This window comes from Populus trichocarpa, chromosome 3 (assembly GCF_000002775.5).
Source record: "Populus trichocarpa isolate Nisqually-1 chromosome 3, P.trichocarpa_v4.1, whole genome shotgun sequence".
NCBI classification, from domain to species: domain Eukaryota; kingdom Viridiplantae; phylum Streptophyta; class Magnoliopsida; order Malpighiales; family Salicaceae; genus Populus; species Populus trichocarpa.
The window spans coordinates 8960528-8982934 of NC_037287.2; the positions used below are offsets into that span (position 1 = coordinate 8960528).

Genomic DNA, 22407 nt, shown 5'->3' on the forward strand with positions numbered 1-22407 from the left:
CTGTAGCTTTTGGAAGTAGGAACGAGGAATTTACACTGCCCCGAGATGTGTTATGCAGCATTTTGGAAGTCGAAATTGTCAGTGTATCAAAAACAGTACATTTTACTCTTAGCAGCTCTGAATGAGCAAAAGATAGTATGAGAATTTTTATTGACCACAGAATTATGAACAACTAATATTGTATTAATTATGCACATGCGGTTGCCTGAGAAATTGCCACATTGGGCTGTAGGAATTTCTACAACCATGGGTTGTCGCCTTGTCGGAGACTTTTTGTTCATAAAAAGTTTTATAATCCTCTCCATAAACCCACTTGAGTTTATCGCCCCTGTAACAAGGAAAACCAATTATTCACCATGAAAACTCAAAGGAGAGACCATATATATATATATATGTGTGTGTGTGTGTGTGTGTGTGTGTGTGTGTGTGTGTGCCTCTCACTAATCACCAATAAATAAACAACATGAATACTATACCTTCTGAGGCCTTTTTTACAGCAAAGAGTTGAATTCGAAGAAGACAAAATAAAAAACCACTTGAAATCTCAAACAATAATTTCTCCATTTAAATAACTCCAACTATACATATGGCATCTTGGGAATGCAGGATACATCTCTGCCAATAGCTGCTTTTCTGTATTGGATTTATGAGAAATATGCTTGGATATCTCTGACAGGAGCAAAAATTTGAAGCATGGAACCGAGCAACAGGATGGAGCTTCGTACATCGCACTAGTGCTCATAAGTAAAATCTGAGGTTGCCGGTTTATCAGGCAAAACATAAGAGCACTTACTATAAACAACCAAACTCTCTGCAGCAGAGGGCATTCAGGCAACTCAATCATAACAAATTATCGTCCATGTCCAAGGATGCAACACCAGTCATTGCTAATAAAATGTTGTTAAAAGACGCTCAGATGCTTAGACAAAGAATTTCAACGAACTACATGGTGCCTTTTCGCGGCGAAATAACTTTCTTATTTTGTTTATTTTGTTTTCAAGGTGAAAAAAAATGTAACTTTATATGATTATGTATATAATATCATACATATTTTTTGATGTTATAACATATCATCTTGGTTCATTCCGGCGTGCACCTAACACCATGGGCATTTTCGCCTTTGACAACATTGGCTAGTTATCCAGATCTGCAACCACAATCTAGCCATGAAGAATTAATCCGTCGAACACTGACTGCCTCAGTCAAATGAGACATCAAATTTCTACTAGAAAGCTATAAACTAAGAAACACTTCAGAATCAATTTCTGCTGCCAAAGAGCACCATTAAACATTCCACCTTGCAACCGTCACCCCATTACTTCACAACAGTATCCTTTCTCCAGCACTCCTCTCTTCCCTTTCAGGCTGTGCCAATTTTGATTTGCAACTTTTGTCCTGCACAGGTACAATTATGAAAAAGGTTTAAGAATTCCTATCATTAGAGCAAAAGGATGGATTTGAAGAACCGAAAAGGTTGGTTTTCTTCCCTTATGGCAGAATGCATTCATGAATAAGTTTCATTAAAACCTCTAATGTGTCTAGTTTCTGTTCCTACCTATCTATTATTAAATATACATTAATAGAAGAGATTCAGTCTAATCCTAGTGTTCATGCAGCAATCGACTCTACAAGGAAATTTAACATGTAGATTAGGAGATAGGAAGGGTGAGGAATAGTATGATTTTGTAATAGCCGTTCACTCCAATAGGCATCTTCACCTGGAGGAGCAAAATCTACCTTTTTTATTATTGATAAACAAACTATATTACTTGATGTACTTCATGTCATCATCAGAAGGAACTATAAAAAACAATTATCACCAACAGATGACTTTGCACGATGAAGCTTGCTTCATCTTTATATTGATGCAACTTCAGGCAAGTCAGCAGCTTGTTTAGAAAAGGAAGGAACAGATAGTGGTGGTGCACTGTGGGGATGCCAAGGAAGGGGTAACCATATTGTTTTGGTTTTTACCTAATGTGAATTCGGCTTCATAAAGAAGTAAAGTTGAATATTCATTTCATGAAGCTCAGGAAGCACCTTTTGTTTGTGTATGCATATTTCCAAAAAAAGAATTCCATTGAATCGCTTGTTAGGAACATGCAAGACCTGAAAAAATGTTATACAATTCTGCTTTTCAATTTTATTTTATCAGAACAGCAGGTTCACCAAATTAGGCACCATTTGACATTGCGTTTTAGGTGCTTTTTAATGTTCTTTTCAAAGTGTTTTTTTTGTTTGAAAAGAACCAAATTGATGCCTTTTTAGGTGCTTCTAATGGTTTTGTTATGCAAATATCAAAATCATCAAAAAGAATTTTAAAAAACATCAATTTGGTGCCTTTACATATAAAAATGCACTTTCAACCGCATTACCAAACATACACTAAAATAACTTTTGACAGTTTATCTACCCTAAAAAAAGGTAACCATATTTTATAACTACAATATGCTCCTTTGATGTAAACATACACTAAAATAACTTTTGACAGTTTATCTTAGTGCTATTTTTTGGATGTTTCATGTTACAACAACTATTTTTTAAGAGATGAAACCACTAACACCCACTAGAACTATTAGTCGTGATGATGCAGAAAACAAGAGAGTCAAAATTGTTGTCTTCTAACATGATTTTCATAGACAAGGTATTTCTGAAATTTCTAGATTTGCTGTAAATTCTATAGGTCTTGGTTTTTTTTCTATTTAGTATTTTATTAGTCCTAAAGAGTAATTAGCTTTATTAGGATTCTCAAATAGGATTATAAGCATTTTCTTATATAGGAAGATAAGTCCTAAGAACTCTATATAAAGGTTATGTAATTGTTCAATACAAGAGAAAATCAGTTCATGAAAAAAAAAATCCAGCAATTTGCCTTTGATAGTGTGACTCAATCTTCTCTTAGGTGTGACTCCTAGAAACCACATTGATAGCTTCTACAATTTCCAGCAACTCAAATCCCATATTCAAACAGCCTCTATGGAATTACTAAGCATCCAGACGTTCAAGCCCAATCAGTCCTATAGTTACTGACCATCAAAAGACCAACTCAAACCCTAAAATGTTAATGTCCACATCTGTAAAACAGCACCAAAGCTGTCCTTTATCATGTAGTTCAATACAACATTGAACATAAAAAAATTTGAATCAAAACATCAGCCATCACTATCAACACATATCAGCTTACATTGATATACTTCACAAAAGTTCAAATTAGAAAAAGTAGGCATCTAGAACAATGAAGCGGTAAGTTCTGCAAAACAACTTGATGCATCTGCTAAGCCCAACAAACAATAATGAGCAAAATAATTGATGCTTACCAATGCTGGCATCTAAGCAATAGATAACAAAGAGATAACACACTCTTTTGGCTGGTTAACCAGCTCTTCGTCAATTGAAACTGCAAAAATTTCAAATAAAAGGCATCATATTAGAAAATCAAATCAAATCAAAACTTTAAGCCAATTTATATCACATCTGATGTAAATATGCCTAACATGAAAGTCAGAGCAGAAGACACGTTCACACTCATAAATACATACAATGAGGAAGTTGCATGATGATTTAAAAAGAACACCCCAAATCCATGAAGATAGATGCAAATAACAAGTATAAAAGATGGCATGAGACATCAGTATTCAGTAAGTAGAGCAATTATTGACAGGTGAACATCCAAAACTCACATGCTCCAACACTCGTAGATTAGAAAGAAAAGAGTAATGCATTTGAAACAGACAAAGATAATGGAAGAAATTGAATGAAAACTTACAAGAATCATGGCACCATCCAGTTAGAAGTTTAGAAATTTCATTTCATCAGGAACTTATTAAAAGCTACAACAAATTAATTGAATAAAGGGAACGTTCCCTTTGTTTGATGTTTAAGGACGAGGATATCCATATGGTTCTGTGGATGTATCAGAGGACAAAATGAAATTAATATCCCCTGCTGTGAGGCTGTGGTGTTACAAAACCAAGCTTATCTGAGCATTTCCATAACCTCAATTCAACTTCTAGACAATACAGCTTGCAAGGAACGCAAATGACTTGAAGGAAAAGGAGGCACTCTCTTCTGAGCTAAAGTCACGATCACCTTAGCCTTGTTAAGCTGCCCATTCTTCTTCAGCCCTTCAAGCAGCGTATGAATGGTATCCACATTCAAAAACCAGTTATTCCTCATGCAATCTCTACACATTGTATAAGCCAAATCAAACTCCCCACCCTTGCATAAATAATGAACCATTGTTTGGTAAACTTTAACATTAAATTTATGCCCCTTGCCACGTAAAGAAAAATACACCATTTTGGCCATCTCAAGTTTACCAGTCTGGAAAAAGCCTTTTATAACCAAATTATATGTAACCTCATCAGGCACAATCCCAATTTTTAGCATCAAACGCATCACATCATTTGCATGCCATGCCCGTCTTATGTTGACCAAATACTGAATTCTAACATTAAATGTTGCAAGATTGGGTAAACATCCTTTAAGCACCATAAGATTCCACAATCCATTGCCAATCTCTGACCTGTTGTTCTTATAAAATGCTGACATAAGTGTGGTGTATGTGATGACATCTGGCCTTACCCCTGACTTTTCCATCTCTACCATGAGCAAATATGCTTTATCCAAATTTCCCGTTTCACATAAAGCCTTAACAATGATGTTAACAGAAAATATGTCTAGCTCAATATCAAACTTCTTCGGCGCCTCATTAACAAAGGCCTCGATTGCTGCTAAATCACGGGTTCCAGTCAAAACCTTCAGTGCAGCATTGACGGATTTAACAGTCCTTTTACAGCCGTGCAAATGCATATTATAGAAAGTATCAATAGCATGCTTTATCATTCCAGCCTTTCCATACAACATTATAATCCTCACCATGAACCCTTCGCGCCTACCTTGTGGAAGAGGCTTCTGGTGCTCAAGTAAATGCTCAATGTAATCAAACCTGTTAGCACCAGCCAAGCGAGAAACGGTATCTTCAAATGCAAACCGATTCTCCACAACAAGCCTATTCTCAGCATTGGCCTTGAAAAGATTAAATAGCTTTTCAGGGTCTCTCTCAGCTTTAAGCTTAACAAGTGCAGGTTCCTCCAAAGGTTTCTGGTTTTGATTCTGAATGCGGTTAGATACAGCTGCAGGACTACGACTTAATGCAACGGAAGCAGCAAAGTTGCAGAATCTGCGAGTGTTTCGCAGAGAGAGCATGTCTTGGTTTCTTCCTCAAATTGAAACATACCCATGTTCCATCCTCAAGATCCAATGCAATAACGTCAAGAAACCTTCACAGCACATTTAAAAAAAAATGAAAAACCAAAAAAGAGGATTTCTATCAAACAAACACAAAAGCCTGCCCACATTAAAGAGATTATCTTAACAAGATTTTTAATGAAAATCCATACCCACTACACATGGAAAACTCGCAGAGGAATTTTATCAAACAGAAGCATACCCATATGCTAAAACAATGATACCAGGCACTGAGTTGAAGAAATCTTCAAAACCCATGTGGAAAATAGAAAAACCAACAAGATGAAACTCAAAAAAAGCAATCTTGAGATAATTAAGAAGAAGAATTAAGCAAAAAGGAGCAGTGTATGGATATATTTGTTCAGTGTTACACAGAGTGACAGTAGTGGCTATAGAAACAAATATGAATAGAAAAAGAGTGAGGATTGGATCTTCTGGGAGGGAAGGGGGCTTTTGTTGTTTTGGGATTTAGGTTTTGGAGTTAGGACTTCTAAGTTTTTTGTCAAGTGTTTTGGGAAGATCATGGTAAAGCCAGAAAGAAAGATACTGTGGGCTGCCATGCTGTTATTATTATTTATTATTATTTTTTGGGGTAGGATTTAGGTTTCGTGTCACAAATTTAACCCTCAAAAGTTTCCAGAGTGAGTTTTTAGCATAGTTTTAATACCTGTCTCGGTAGCTGATTTAGTCTAAAATTCAAGTTTCGGGTTTTCTCCGGATTGATTAGTCAAGTTAATTTTTTTAAAAAAAAAAATCAGAATAACTTTCTAATTGCAACTAAATTTTTTATTGGATTAACACCAGATCAACTAAATTTTTTTTATTCTATTTTTTTAATTTAATTTTTTTAATCTAATACAGTTTTAATTTAAATCAACTAGATTTCAGGTGATTTTACCTCGTCGGACTGGATTTCAAAACTATGATCCAAAAGGTCCGTGTCACAGATTAGACGAGAAACTCTCTTATTTGCAAAATCAATTATTCTTAATTATTTTTTAAAATTAATATTAAAAATAATCATCGACACCCCAAATGGGAAAATCGATTACGTGCTACTAGAGGCAAATAATTGGGTTTTATTTTTCTTCTTGTGTTGTGCTTTCAAGATTATTAACAAGTCCCATCATTCAATAAAGAATTAAAGGAAAAATAAATATAAGAATATTTGTAATGAATTTTTTTAGAATTAAAAATAAAATAATTAAGATTGTTAATTTGATTTGTTTTAAAGTTATTTCAAAAAAAAAAAATGAAGATCCTATTGAGTTGTTTGTTACATGTTAGTTCAATAACCAAGTTCGTTTTTCCCTTTTAGCTCGGTTCTATTCCATGAGTGTTTACAGCTTAAACCACAAGAACTCTCATTTAACTAATTTTGACTTACATTCCGCATCTCTTGACTGTAAGTTTGTTTGAAATAGGTTGTTTTTTATTTAGAAATATATTAAAATAATATATTTTATTTTAAATATAAAAACATCAAAAGATATGAAAACATTAAAAAAAAAACAATTTTTAACAAAAAAAAATTAAAATTTGAGAAACACAGTTTGCTCTGTGTTTCCAAACAAACCTAAGATCCAAACAGATTTATGGTTTGCAAGCGGGATTAGGCATAAGCAGAAATCCTGGAACATTTCAGCCAAAAATCTACAAACATAGCGAACAAAACAAGGTTCACAGTGCTTCTGGTGCACAATCATCTATCTTTCTTTTGTCCACCTTACAAAATGGATAGCAAAGTTGATACATTCAAGGTCAAGCCAGGACGGCGGGTGCTAACTACTACATTGCAGCTCTTGAATTTTGTTTCAGCCATTAGTCCTTTGAAGTTATAACAAGCAGTCCCAATGCGCCAATAAGAATATACTGCAAGAAATGAAGGAAGGTCATAATTGTACTATACTGACAGTAATACGCACAACAAATGGTGAGCATGAAACAAGATTTTAGTTTTCGCAGATGATCGACAGAGAAACCATACCTTGATAATAGGCTTTTCGGTCATTATAATCGTTACCCAACCAACATAAGGTAAGAACCTGCAAAAATGGATGCAAGCAACATGAAGAACCTGCTTGGTACTATTGAGTTCAAATACCATGACACAAACCCAGTATTCAAACAGCCTGACTATCCTACAAAGAAAAAACCTGGAAAAAAAAGATAGAGTTACGGTCAAAATTTGTACCCAACAGCTCTGCCCATGATGTGATGCCGCTGAAGCCAGAGCTGCCCTTGAGCATACAAAAGCCTGTCATCCCCATAATTATTATCTCCTGATAAAAACATCATTTTAGAAAATTAGGGATTTTAATAGAACAAGAAGATTAACATTTTTGTAAGATCAATCACGTACGAAACGATACAAAATTTGAATATTGAGAAGGGTTATTTAATGGAACTTATGATTTTAACAGTTTTAATATCTAGAAGCAGCCAGCACCTTTTGTGAGGACATCAACTTCCCCAGTATCTTGCCTTTCATGGACCTGTGAAAAAAAGTAAATGTTATATGTAACTACATAATAGTTTGATGATAATTAACTAAATTACGAGTGAAATTGACAATTGAGAAAGATGGACTTTCAGTTTTCCCTCTTATTTTCATGAAAGAAAATGTTGATTTGAGATCAGGATAAGGAGGCCATATCAGCAACTATCCAACTTATATTTTATCTACCCTGGTAGTTTCTTAGCAAATGTAGGAAATTGTCAACATCCATTTCCACATACTTGAGATGTGTTTCACTGATTGGCAAACCAGGACACAGCCCTCCCACCCCTACTGTCACCCCATATACACTCTCACACTTGTATGGGCATCCAGAATGCATCACTTCAATTTTGTTGTCACACACAGAGTGCACTCAACTTATCCAAACATAGTTTTCAGTATCAATATAGCATTAAACTAAATTGCAGTAAGATCAGCCAAATCTTTACCTTAATTACACGATGAACAATTGGAATTTCACGACCCTGGTCAATGAATAAGTATTTTCAGAGTTAGCATATTGGTGGGAAAAGCAGGTAGAAGCATGACAAAACCTCAGCGGATATTGAAGGAAAAATTATTACAAGCATACAAAAAAAAATCATAGAATTTCCACAAGCAACAAATGATATTCTAAAGTGCAAGATCATTACAACATGTATACATGTATTCAAACTATAGCCCCAAATAATCACATCAACTGAAACTTCAATGCTCAAACACATAAACCATTTTTTAATTGCTAGATTTACATATTTCCATCCATTTGCCTTTTCACATCTGACGGTAAAAACTTGATAGCAGTTTTCATGAACGACCGACAAATTTTTGTTTCACAAATAACAAATGATTTACGGTAAAAATACATTATTAAACTCTGTCACCTTTCATCCAATATAGAGGTAAAAGCAACATGGCAGTACTTATAAATATGATTCATGCAATTGTTCAATCAAATCGACAGTTCTTTCCCTAATCTCCAATCTTCATATAGCAAGCAAGTTCTATTTATTAGTTAATTATGTTTTAATGTCATAGTAATATTAAACTAAAGGAAACATGGTAACCTACATACAAGGCTTGAAATAATAGGAAAGAGAAAAATTGTGTTAAGCTATCTCAAACCAGACTAAATAGCGATAAATAAAAACACATGAAAAACCTTCACAAAGAGAAGGCCCCTAAGAACCCAAACATGTTCCTCTGTTATCCATGCTGAGATGGCAAGCATATATCTCAAGTACAAACAGCCTTGGACCTTCGTTTCTGTAAAATCATAACCCAAATGCCAGCCACTATTTCCACTACTATCAAGCATCCAACTTATACTATAATAGAGTTATAGTGTCACAGGAACCAAAACCTCATTTCAAAGTCATTGAAAAGAAAGCAGGCGATGGAAAACAGAAGGAAGCCTCATCAATTTACCCAAAAGCAGACTGAAAATACAACCAGGGATATTATGCAAAACAAAATATAAGAATAATTAGAAACTTACATCAACATTAAAAACAACAATTTCTCCTGCACGAATAGGATCTTTACTCATGTGCAAAAACAAAATGTCACCCTGCAAAAAGAGATTATAATTAGTCATACAGTTTGAATAGTAAAAATTGAAGGAGTTTAAGTGCGATGAAATTGTATTATCATCATCAAAACTAAAAAATAACAATTAAAGCATTAAGAATAACTTCCTGTTGCAAATATTTAGACAAAGCATTTTTATGATAATCTCCTAAAATATTCAAAATGGATTTTACTAAATCAACTAGCAAACTAAAGCTTGATGTTAAATTTCATTGCAAATATTCAGCAAGATCAGAGCAATTAAATACATAAATAACATGCAAATGATGTCCTGTAAGACTTCCAGTGCATCCAATTCAATTATTTACAAAATGTTGTTTATTTTGCCACTGTTTAAGCTTAACCCGAAGCATGGGTCAGATAATGCAAATAGTTATGTAGCTATGTATAGGGAAAGGGGTAAATTAAATATCATCAAGGCTGCTAGTATGAGATGCAAGGCACTTTTTGTCACCAGCAATTCAAGCATAGAGGTGCAATATAATGAACTTAAAAAAATATTTTAGTCCCATTCATTTGTGCATGGTTAAAAAAATGTAAATTTCCAATCATATTTCTGTTTTTTCTAATGAAAATGAAAATCCTATGAAAAAGTGTGTAATTCTAGTGAAGGACATAAAATCATATTGTGCTAAGACAAAGCATTGGTAATAACAAATTGGACGTTGCACCCCTAAATTGTAAAATGGTGCTCAGAATCAAAGAACTTCAAAAGAGAAGGTAAAAACCACAAGAGGAATGCATGCAGATGGCTAAACATTCTGTCATAAAAGCATCTGCATGTGAAACGTAACTGTTCACAGAAATTGACATGGTACTTTTTTACTTCTTCTGAAGCCTCCAAGAGACAAGGTCATTTAACAGAGAAACATCAAGCCTGAGGAAGAATTCAATCTCAGCTTCCATAATTGTGAAAACTTGAGCGAGTGATTCTGTCCTCCATGCTTGACAAAATAACAGAAAAATGCATTTCTCTTCCTTTTTTATTGTAACTGTTTGTGTATATTATCACATACTTAGAAAACGAATATGAGTGCAAAATGGGACAACATGACCAATTAAGGATCATCTTATACCAATAATAATTCCTATCATTCCCATGTTATTCTGCTTACCCTCTTGAAGCCAGGTTCCATACTTCCAGAAAGAACAACCACCACAGGAGATTCACTGCCAGTGATGCACATCAATGCCTTCCATATTATTAGCGCAGATGTAACAATCATTCCTGGAACCAAATGCAGATGTCTCAAAACAACAGATATCCTAGCAGATAGAATACAACCAGACACCAAGTAAGAGTTCTCTAGAACTGCAGTTTCTTCTCTAATGGCAAACTGAATGTGCTTGAATATTTGAAATTCAATAATGCGAACTATCCAAAATGTCAAAGTTAAGGAGAGGTAACTTAACCATGTGCCAACGAATTACAAATATAACAGGAGTGCTTAATGTGTCCTAAACTGAATTATGTAGCGTAGTAATTAAGGAACTACAGTAGATCAAACATTAGAGGGCCTAGTTATTACCTGCTAGTTTTTGTGCCATGTTATTTGTTTTATGAAAGGATCTAAAGATTTGCATGAAGTAGTTCAATTGGGAACCAAACAAAAGGGGGGAATTTTGGACGCTTGATAATGTCAACCGCAACCCGTCCCAAACTCAAATGAACAAATTATACTAGATTGAAACTCGGCTCAATTGTAACTGAAAATTGCTTTGAACCATGCAAGGGCTAAGCATTTACATAAACAGATTGCAATCATTTCACAGTTTGTTTTCAATAAATGATTAAATGGCAAGCAACCAAGTAGTACAAAATCATAGTCAACCTCGAACGCTTAAAACCAACTATTCATTGAGAACATATAAAGACAAGACGGTGTCCAAAAATGAAAATTTTCTGGCCATTTTGCATCTTTGTATTCTATGGCATATTCATCTCTCTAAAAAAATAAAAATAAAAATAAAGCTCACTTTACTGTGCAGTATGAGTCCAGTGACTACACTAAGCACACTAAAGTTCAGTTTAAAGCCCCAATTCTTAAACCTTGGCAAAACAGCAATTCCCAATTAAAGTCCAAACCCTTCTCAGTATCATCACTGCCTGCCTAGCTGCTTCACCCACCAAATAACAATTCAACTATCCAAAGAACAATAATAAAAAAAGCATAAAATTAATTCAAAATTCAAACTTTAACAAATGACCTAAACTGACGGCCTGGGTGAGTAGCTGCCGAATCTGGATCGATTTAACGGAGTCTACGGTGTCTCCGATCCAACCCATTTTCCTTTTCTTCTCTCTACTCTTGTGATTGTGATTGATTCTACCCTCTTCCTGTGATTTTAGGCTTTTCCAAAGCAGCGTGTAGCCTAATTGAAGCGTTTGGGCACTGCGGAGAAGTTCTCAACGACATCTCGGAGTTTTTATTGACTAAACGGCACGTCGGTAGTAAAATGGAAATTTTCCCACAATAAATTGGTTTCAAATCTTATTTTCCAAGTATGGTGCTTTTGATCTTGTTTCCGTATACATTATTTTCTATATATGTCACCCAGAAAAGTAAAAAAAAAATAAAAAATAGAATAAAGGGGAACGTATTTTCGAGAATTTCCACTCCTTTTGCCTAAACTTTCTATTTCAAAAACTATATTTTATATGAATTCTCATATTAATTACAAGAAAGTCTCGAGCATATTAGGCACCTAGGTGCCTTTTTTATATTCTTTTTAATATTGTATAATATCCTATGATTTTTTTATTATATTTTAATTTTCTATATTGTTTGAATTTAATTTTAAAAAACATGAGTTTCCTATGATTTGAGTAATAAAATCCAAAGAAAACCATGCCACATTGGATGCATATGGAAAGGAAGTTTCTTGACAATTTCACCCAAAAAAAGAACCTTGATAGTAGTTTATAAATTCTACAAATGCTAAAAAGTGGTCTAGATAATATTGCAGAGAAAGGTTCCTGAGAGTAACAACCCGAGGTAAAAGTAATCAAATTGAAATTTAAAAAAAAAATCAAAACCGGTTCAAACCAATTGATTTCGGTTTGATTTTTTATAATAAAAACTGGTTCAAACCAGTTTGGCTCGGTTTTTTTCGGTTATTTTCGGTTTGGATTCGGTTCGGTTTTTTCGGTTTCAGACTTATAAAACCAAACCGAACCGGTCAGTTTTTTCAAAATTCTAATCGGTTTAATCAGTTTTTTTTCATAGTTCAATTTTTTCAGTTATTATTTTTTTCTGTTTTTCCGATTTAATCGGTTTTTTAATTTTTTTGCTCGCTTCTAAGTCTCTCCGTCCATGTGCCACTTTTTCGTCCTCTTCTAATGGAAAGGTCTCTCCATCCTCTCCATCCTCTACAAATTCTACTATTTTAAAAAGTTAATAACTCAAAATATATTATTTTTTATCTTATTTTATTTGATATGTTTATATACTAGAAAATAATTTCCAATTTATTTTTCTTGAAAATCATTTTTCTTAGAAATTATTTTTTAAAAGGAATTCACTTTCTAGCAAACAAACACAACCTTAATATGAGAAAAAAGTTATTTTAAGGTTTTAAAAATGAAAAACATATTAGTAGATTTTACTTAAAAAATAATTAACAAGGTTATATGTCTATAAAATTATATTTAAAATATTTATATTATATGTATAGTTACATTTTATAAAATAAACTATATATACATATATGATATAATAATAAAAAATTCCACCATTATATTTCTTATATCTCATTATTTTATTGTAAATGGTCAAATAATTATATTTAATATTCTATATATGTTAGATAAACTTAAAAAAAAATCAAAACATTAATAAGTTATTTTCCAACTTATTTTTCATGGCATAACAAAACATCGAAAAATATTTTTTAATGTTTTTCGTGAGAGTGTCAAACATAATAAAATAACTCATTTTTTAAGAATTTACTTTTCATAGAAACTAGTTTTTAAAAATAAATTATTTTATGGCAAACAAGAGCTTGTCAATTTCAACACTAGTTTACAAATAGTAAAAATCATTAATTATAAGAATCGGTTGCACTAACATGCCTAAATAAATAACAATTTGTAGTCAATTTTCATTGTTTTATGTCTAAAAAGAAAGTCAAAACCACAACTCTTTTGAATGTAAGGATTTTAAGGGGTTGAATTTTAGTTATCCTACTAAATAGGTGGTTGTCTTATGTCTTATGTCGTGTGCTGCGCTAAATTTTTCCAAACTTAAAAAAGATATATAGGTGATGATAATTCGAGTCAATTTGGGTTAATTTTAATTAACATGCACCCATGATATAAAATAAAGATAACCACTCTAAGAAAGTAAAAAAATCACAAAGTTCAAGGACCAATAATCAAATATCAAAGAATGAAACAAAAAAAAAATTCAAAAAAATTAATGTCGAAGGGAAAAAACTTGAGTTAATTTGACCAATCCGTCACCCACAATTTGAGATCGGGATAAAAAAACTAGATTTAAAAAAAAAACTAGCAAAAATAGAGCGTAGATAAATAAATAAAAAAGAATGCAAAAAAAATCAAGTTAACTTGACTAACTTGTACTTAGTATAACTCTACATAAAGAAAAGTGAAGGGCCAAGTTAACTTGATCATAAAGCTCAAGAACCAATAATTTAATGCTAAATTATGTAATTGAAAAAAAAATCATAAGTAAAACATTAGGAAAAAAAAGTTAACTTAGATTAACTCAACTAACCCGTTACTCGGGATAACCCATAAAAAAAAAAGTGGAATAAATAACGAAGCTCAATGATAAATCCAAGAAAAATTCATTTTTTAATAAAGGATATAAAAAAAAACTGAACTTAAATCAGGCACCGATCATGAGATCAAGATTACGCTATAGAAAGGAAAACATAGAAAATCATGAAGCAAGATTTTCAATTATAAAAAAAATTAAAAAAAAAATAAATAGCAATAAAAATAATGAGAATCAAATTTGGTATAAAAACTAAATGAAAGAAAATAAATAGGGACTAAATTAAAAAACAAAATAAATTAAGAAAATGATAAATAAAAAATAACAATAAAAATAATAAGTAACATAATTGAATAAAATAAATAAATGAAATAAAATGTGGTGGGGGATTGAAAATTACCAAATAACCCCTAAACAAACCTTAATACTACAAAAAAAAAAAAAAAAAAGAGTAAAACACCCTCAAACCCAACCTTAGAATTTTTTAAATCCAAGTGTAATTTTATCACTTCACTATTCAAAAAAATATAAAAAAACAAATAAGCTTCTTCATGCAAGTTTAGTTTTTTTTTTTTTAGCTTTTAATGGTGTAAGAATAATTTTACTTTGCAAAAAATAGTGAGAAAACAAAAAAAAACCTTGGATAAAAAGAAAATATATATATTTTTGTTTTTAGGGGTAACAAAATCATTTTACTGTGTTAAAATAAATATATAGATGAATTTAACCCCAATCAATTTTATAATATCCAATGAATTCTCTGGAAAAGATAATTTCACCCTCAAATACACCTTTTTTTTAAGAGCAAAATAGTCATTCCACTAAGGGAGCGTTTGGTAGTGCGTTTCTACCTGTGTTTTGTGAAAATTTGAATTTTTTTTTTTTGCTAAAATTGAGTGCGGTTTGTACTTTTTGGATCGTTTTGATGTGCTGATGTCAAAAATAATTTTTAAAAAATAAAAAAACATCATTGGCATGCATTTCAGCACAAAAAGTTATTTGAAAAGCACCCGCAACCACACTGCCAAACACGCTCTAAATCTTGGATCACAAAGTTTTGTTGATGGCTTTTAGGTTTTTTTTTTAATACTCACAAACCTCAAAAGAAAAATAAAAATAAAAATAAAAATAAAAAATTTCATTCATGTATTTTCAAAAAAGAACAAACAAAGAACAAGTGAAACTATTCTTTCATACAACATCACCCTAGAATAAAGCGTTGTTTCGTTTTTCAGTTATAATAATTTATAATGTCAAACATTAACGGCATACTTGAGACAATGTTATATAATATAATCAAATTTATAATGCAACGAAAAAAAGTAATGTAACGTAATAGGATAATTCAATAGCTACTTCGGTTTCTAAGATTTAATCATATGTAATGAAGGTGCGACAAATTCTCTGTGATTTTCAAAAAAAATTATTTTAATCCACATATTTTATTTACAAATGCTCCCTTTTTGAAAATGTTCTTGATCCTTGTGTTTTATAAAAACTAGAATTTAAGTCTAATAATTAAAGACTTTTTACAATTAAATTCCTATATGATTGTTCTTAATCATGCAATGACCCATCATATATACAATGCTTGTAATGTAAATATGTAATGAATCAATATTTAAAGAATTACACACACAACCAGATATAAAAATACAATGGACCGTTATATACATGCATACATACCTTAAGGAAAATAAAAAACTGAAATAGTAAAACCTACAAGTAAATTACACTTTAAGATCATAATCTAACAATCCATTCTAATTCTTTTAGTTTTTTTCTCTTTTTTTTTTTTTTTTTTAACAATGAGCATTATACTGGGTCGACACGAGATGACGATGCATCAAGCGGAAAGTTGATCGCACAATGCGAAGAAACGGGGACATAAACAATAAAGGAAATTTTGCACCTTATTTTGTCCAAAACTACTTTATCAAAAGAAAATAAGTACAAGAAAAACAAGAATCCAGTCAGTGTAAAGGAGGCACACAAGTCCAGTCAGTGTAAACGAGGCACACAAGTCATGAGGTTATATCCCACAAGTCCACTTCCTCCGCCCCAACCGGGGGTGTCGAGAAATACAGAATCTTAAAACTCTCGTCCTTTATATGGCATTTCCTGTATGGAGAACAAAATAATCTACATGAGGTGACTGAAACCGGCTCCAGTGATCTAATAAGAGCACGGAATGGTGAGCTTTACACCATTTTCAAGAAAATAGTAATATATTCCTCAATTTTTCAACCACATTCATGACTAGTGATTTATGGGATTGCTTATGTTTCTCTTTTTGTTAATAAATGGAAATTGCTATTTTAGGCTTTTGTTTTTTTAAAAAAAAACAAATTATGAATACTGTTCTCAATTTCACTACATAAAGAAACCAGCTTCGGTGTTTTTTCTTAATAGAACACTAATTATAATGCAATATAGTAAAAAACAAGACACTTCTCTATCAAAATTAAAAGATCAGAATTTTGCTTACAGGCTGGTAGTTTGGCATGTACAAGACTTGCCTAGGGTGGCCAACAAGCATCTGCTGCCCAAACTGCAGTTATATGCATACAGCTAGTCATATATAATTATACATGTGTGTTCATATGTATACATGAACAATTTTACATTGAGATGACATGCGCTGCAGAATGCCAGAATCACCCAATATACAAGGTGGTAAATATTGTACCTGAGGTCCACCTGGATGAAAATATGCTTGCGGAGTTTGCAATGGTGCAGCCTGTGGATTAAATATAACAGGCTGTTGCCCATTGAATGAAGGTCCAAGCTGCAAAATCTTGGTAGTTAGTCACTTTTAATAAATGAAATTGGATGTGAAGTTCGAAAAGAACCACCCATAACATCTGTTGAATGCACATTCTTACATTTAAAAGACACAATCACCATCCCCAGAGTACTGAAAACATGCGGAGATATTATAATCACAACATTAAATCAAGATATCCAAGAACGATATTGGAAATCAGTTTTTCATTATTCACCATTATTTTAGAGTTCATTTCTACAGGGAAAAATGCAATGAACCATTCATCAGTTTTCCAACCACAGTGCGGAGACTAAAAATATATAATAAAGCATCACGAAAACCTAACTCTTCTTATATTTAAACTAAACACAAAAAGGAGAACAAATAAGCAATCAAGCAATCAAGTTATATCTTAGCAGAGGCAATAAAGTTATTTCAGTACTTACAATTCCCATAGGCATGCCATGCATATGTGGTAGATTAGAAACATTAGGTTGAAAATAGAAGGGACCATCTGACATTGGGGAAGGGGGCCTAGGAGGCATTTGAGAAGGGGTGAAACTCTTGGCATTGGGATTAAGTTTAAATTCCTGATAACCGAAATAAAAAAATAGAAACAAACACCCAAATGTATTAGCCAAGGGCATGTTAAGAAAATAATCAAGGTAAATATTTTTTATTATTTCCAAACAAACCTTGGCATAGGGATTTAATGTTGATTTCTCAGAAGATAATGAACCCATTGATGAGCTTGGTGATAAACCAGGACCACTAGAAGCTAGCAAGGCACCTGCACAATCTGAATTAGATGAAGTGGAACTACCAGGTCGTCCACGAGAGTTCACAGGCTGCGTTTCTCCAGATCCTTTGGCAGATGCTGCATCCTCTAACGGTTGGCCAGGGGGGCTAGCCTTTTCATTATTTTTTGGATAGACATTGGATGAAGGGGCATAAGCAGTGGTATTAGAGGATGGCCTCCCTTTATCAGATTCATTTTTCTTGCCATCCAGTAACTTGGAATCTACAGAAAATAAAAGAAAGATTGTTTGAAAGAAGAAGATGAAGTTTAGAATTCATAAGTTCCATTAAAGTAAGTATCCTACATTTCTACGCAAAACATGCGACACAATATAGGCCAGGTGCAGCTGGAAAAATGTAAGAGAGTAAACCCAACATATTTTATTAATGATTACTTCATTACGATATTTTCATAACTCAATTTATTTTTTGACAAGTTCATGCAACAACTTTATAATAAAAGTTGTTCATACTACAACTTAAATGATGGATGAAGTTAAGGAATAGCAGAATAATTGACTCACCCTCACCTTTTGGCAATTGAGCATCCTGAGTTAGCTGGAGATTACATGAACAGAAATGAAGAACACACCAATATTAGAGGCATCACAACCAAAGGCAATTAATAATGTTCTCTTTTAAGTTTTGAGCAGAAAATTTGTAAGTAATTAAAGTTTTACTCACTATCTGCTCTTCTACAAGCTCCTTGATGCTGTCAAGTTCTCCATGTTCATGATGCCGATCCTCTTGGACCCTATTGCAATTGTAGAATTCAAGAATTTCAAAAATCAACAAATTCATTTGTCCTCCCAAGAACAATTCTTGTGAAATGAGATGCAATTTAAGTTATCATTGAGGAAATACTGAATTAAACACAATAGCAAGAACCTGCTGTCACTATCTGAAGTGGAGAAACCTTTAGAAGGTTCTGATGACAGCTGTGCAGCAAGATCATGAGATCCTGGATGATGCAGATCTGCACAAGTACTTGATTGAGAGCATTGTGCCTCATCCTTGGACAAAAAGAAACACAGAAATTCAATACAAGTACGACAGCAGGTAGTAATTACTTAAAGAAGAATTAACATAAATCAAGACTAACTGCCAGGCAGGAGATGCATGAAAATAAATGACTATATAGTGCTCCAAGTAGAAAATATGCTGAAATTTTTTCTTTAGAATTACAAAGCAAGTCAAAAAATGCTCCATTTTGAAATACAACAATTTCTATATAAACTTAGTGATTATTTGAGGAAATACCAAGGAAGAGCTTGATAACACTCGAGGCCCATCATTGCTTTTTGCATGGCTCAAATCAGCCAACTTCTTAATGGAAGAGGCAGATGGCCCTCCAAAAGTTTCACTGTTGTGAGAATTCATCACTATATCATCAAGTTCTTCATACCCACCATCATCAATGGCTCCACCTCTATAGACTGATGAGTATCGGGTCTCCTCATCGATATTACAACTTTCATGAAGATTGATGCCTCTTTCCTGTTGGATGAAGTAGCAAAAGCAGTCAAAAAAATGTACAGAAAAAATAAACCAAAATAGAAGCAGAAAATGACATTAGGGATAACCTCACCTCTGCTAAGTGAAGGTCGCTTGTTTCCTCCCCCTCGATCTCTCTTGCTATCCTCACAGCTTCCCTTTCCAATTCTTTCATCCGAGGACCCCTCTCCAGCTTTGTTGTATAAAGTTCCTCGTCAAAGGTGCTTTTTACTCCAAACAGCATTTCATTTGTTTCAAATTGATCCCAGCCCCTAATATGCAAATAAACAAAATAAGTATCAAATCAGTAATAAAAATTACATAAGGATACCATAAGATTACAACCACAAGGAGAAAAAAATAAAGGATACTGATTTTAAGTCTCATGTATTAATGGAGAAAGGATAGGAGACATTTAACATGGGTAATATAAGCTAGAACTCTAAGATCTATGTTACACTGGATCCCTTTTCAATTATATATTTGTATCAACCACAGAAGGTTTAACCTTAGCCTTACGGTAACCAAACTTCAACACCTCTGTTTTTGTAAAGTTAACTGAATCCTGAAAAACCTAACCACAGGTAAGGATCAGGCACAACAGAAAATATGTCCACATGCTTCCCAAAGACATCTCTCAGGGGAAGTAATCTATAGAAAGCAAGTTTTCAGAATAAGTTTTCTATGGTATCTTGTAGAACAATCCAAATTAACACTACAATTGTGATGAGTTTAAATAGGGAGAGGATGAGAAAACATGATTAGAAAGCTGGAGAAAACAAATTCATTCACGAAAATACAAGCTGCTGACAGCAAAGTAAAGATTAGGCAGTTGAAATTCTAGTGAACCAGAGAATATATTAAAGACAGTAGAACAATTACCAAGAAATTTGGGGAAAGAAATACTTATTATAACAACCTATTCCAATGGCCATCAAATATGTTCTCTGATTCAGGGCATTGTGGATCATCTTTTTCAGGGATCCAAGGTTCCAGCTCTCTCTCCGCTTCAACTTGTCGTGGTTGTGATATATAGGAGTCAATCATAATTTCTTGCTGCTTTGCATGTTGGGGCTCATTGGACATCCCATCTACGGTAACGGAGACATCCTGGCACCATATATCAGACAGCATACATAAACATCCATTTAATCTGACACAACCTAAACTTGTTCTCTACAACATTAACTAACAAATCACATGCATTTTTTTCCTCTATTGTTCTTTGTTAACTTATCCAATAAATATCACCCCAGGTTCCATTCAGAACCACAGGTCAACAACTTGAAAATCAACTTCACTCAAGAGACCAGATTCAAACAAGCAGAATATGAAAGAAAGAAAATGTAGCAGAACCTTTGCAATAACTTGGACAACTTCTTTTCCAGGTAAAATCAAAGTCTTTGATGGAGCCTTGCTGACAAATTCTGCCTTTTGGCCTCGGAAAGAAATGTCCTTTATCAAGCGAGCCATTTTCAAAATTATGGCTGAATGAGAAAAGCAAGAGAATGCTGAGAAGGAAATAGACTAAACAGAAGATTCCATGTAAAAGCTGGGTATAATTAGAATCAATCTACAAAACGGCTAACAACATGAGTGAAATCTCTTCAACTAAACTAAATCAACAGAACTTACCAAATTCCTTTTCAACATTTGTTGTGTAACATGTTCCAGAGTATACGGATCCATTTTTCAGCTGGACTTCCACAGGATGCCCAATAAGACAAGTTGTTAAATATATGAGCCGTTCACGCGAAGGACTCTCATAAACTCCAACTTTTCCCATCGCACCTATATCAATATTGTTAGAACAGAATATATAATCTAGAGTGACAAGTGCTTCAGGCCATGAGAGATTACCAGCATTACCCGATCTATTGGTATGTGGTTTTCCAGATTGCACCTTATTTTCAAACCTCGTCCCCCAATCCCTTTCAGCTCTCCGACGACCAAAACCATTAGCAGAAGATTTGGGATGCATAGCCTGTGGCAAATTCATCTCAACAGCAGCACCCTCTTCTGACAAACAAAAACATGTTTGAAATCAGTTCAGATCATTGGGATACAGTATGGCACCAAAGATGAGTGTAGATCCCTTGAAAGCACTTACAGATGCAGTAGCAAACAGATTTTAGGGGGGGAAGGTACATCAAAATTTCCACGCATATGGAGGCAATATAAACTTAGATAAAGAAACATTAGAAATATAATTTTACCCATCCCTGACATGTTTGAAACAAGTAACTTGTTTAGTTACACGGGTACCATGCAGTTACTGATTTAGCACTTGCATAATAGACAAGATATCACCACGCTCCTAAAAGATGTGACAATTTTCAAGGGGCTAACTACATATGTGTTATTCTATTCATTTATTAATCTTAGCAATATGGGTTATTATCCACATCATTCTTTTATATGCACCTTTAAATTAGTATATAACATATAGACAAGTGCCAATACACAACTTAGGAAAACTAAGATTACCCAATACCAGCAACTATATAGCTCATTTCCTCAAATCTAGAATAGCCTCGTGTCAACAAAAATCCCATTAGTTCAGTTCCTTCCCGTCGCTCTCATTTTCAGAATTCTTACCCTCTTACTTCCACTACTATTTCTACAGTCTTGCTCCTAATCTTATAAGAATGCATTCTCTAACCAGTCTCAACAGACAAAAGAAGGGCTGTATTAAAGTAACCCTAATGCAAAATCTGCTTATAGAACTATTATGTATGATTCAAAACTTAAGGCATTTAAATAATTCGAGTTTAAAGATATTGAAAGTGTGAGATCAAAGGAGAGAAAGAAGTAATTAACAAAAGGATCGAAATTTACCTGAAATAAGCTTTAATTAATTGAGCTGTAATTTGCTTTTGACGCGGCGTCGACGACTCGAGTGGTTGAGATCAGATACAGTTAGTGGAAGGATTGGACTCGGTGAGTTAGGGTTTTTTTTTTTATCACAGACCATAAAATAGGAGGCGGGGGTGCATATGCATGTATTAGCGATGGGAAGTGAGCGAACTCGGTCTGATCGAGAGAGAGAGAGAGAGAGACCGTATGAGAGAGAGAGAGTTTCGGGCGTGTGTTTTTTAAAGAGAACTTGAAATATATAGAGAGGGCGATGACAAATTAAAAATTGAGGAAGAATGGTCGGTATAACGCTAGAGTGGCTCTTCTTTTACTTTTAATTAGTCCCTCTGTGTATCGACTTGGAAACTGATCGATCATCCAGTTAAAAACTTGAATTGATCTGCTAATTCAGT

The 22407-nt window shown here is 33.4% G+C and overlaps 3 protein-coding genes across 10 annotated transcripts; all 3 read right to left on the reverse strand.

Annotated features, from left to right (window-relative positions):
- Positions 1 to 1002: 1002 nt before the first annotated feature.
- Positions 1003 to 5841, reverse strand: LOC7478361 (pentatricopeptide repeat-containing protein At1g80150, mitochondrial). Of its 4 annotated transcripts, none has more exons than XM_024598078.2 (4): positions 5453 to 5841; positions 4090 to 5282; positions 3318 to 3397; positions 1003 to 1395 (listed from the first exon to the last, which is right to left on the reverse strand). In XM_024598078.2, exons 2-4 carry the CDS (start codon positions 5206 to 5208, stop codon positions 1308 to 1310), a joined length of 1287 nt encoding a protein of 428 aa, XP_024453846.1. In that variant the 5' UTR covers positions 5209 to 5282; positions 5453 to 5841; the 3' UTR covers positions 1003 to 1307. The 4 variants fall into 4 exon arrangements, 3 of the variants coding, with proteins under 3 accessions (XP_024453846.1, XP_024453844.1, XP_024453847.1); XM_024598076.2 differs by having other exon boundaries at positions 5403 to 5841; XR_002981060.2 differs by lacking the exon at positions 1003 to 1395 and having other exon boundaries at positions 3317 to 3397; positions 3767 to 5282; positions 5403 to 5840.
- A 1021-nt stretch (positions 5842 to 6862) lies between these two features.
- LOC7478360 (uncharacterized) lies at positions 6863 to 11773 on the reverse strand. The gene is made up of 8 exons (XM_002303218.4): positions 11549 to 11773; positions 10456 to 10568; positions 9249 to 9320; positions 8200 to 8235; positions 7700 to 7745; positions 7445 to 7532; positions 7238 to 7295; positions 6863 to 7122 (listed from the first exon to the last, which is right to left on the reverse strand). Exons 1-8 carry the CDS (start codon positions 11625 to 11627, stop codon positions 7072 to 7074), a joined length of 543 nt encoding a protein of 180 aa, XP_002303254.1. The 5' UTR covers positions 11628 to 11773; the 3' UTR covers positions 6863 to 7071.
- A 3887-nt stretch (positions 11774 to 15660) lies between these two features.
- Positions 15661 to 22370, reverse strand: LOC7478359 (polyadenylate-binding protein-interacting protein 3). 5 transcript variants are annotated; one of them, XM_024598052.2, is made up of 15 exons: positions 21977 to 22366; positions 20999 to 21154; positions 20774 to 20929; positions 20495 to 20625; positions 20058 to 20248; positions 19233 to 19410; positions 18905 to 19141; positions 18533 to 18657; positions 18329 to 18398; positions 18169 to 18202; positions 17542 to 17867; positions 17293 to 17436; positions 16769 to 16867; positions 16568 to 16630; positions 15661 to 16200 (listed from the first exon to the last, which is right to left on the reverse strand). In XM_024598052.2, the coding sequence occupies exons 2-15, from the start codon at positions 21135 to 21137 to the stop codon at positions 16171 to 16173; spliced, it is 1923 nt and encodes a 640-aa protein (XP_024453820.1). In that variant the 5' UTR covers positions 21138 to 21154; positions 21977 to 22366; the 3' UTR covers positions 15661 to 16170. The 5 variants fall into 5 exon arrangements, with proteins under 5 accessions (XP_024453820.1, XP_024453822.1, XP_024453821.1 ...); XM_024598054.2 differs by having other exon boundaries at positions 21008 to 21157; XM_024598053.2 differs by having other exon boundaries at positions 18175 to 18202; positions 20999 to 21157.
- Between the last annotated feature and the right edge of the window lie 37 nt (positions 22371 to 22407).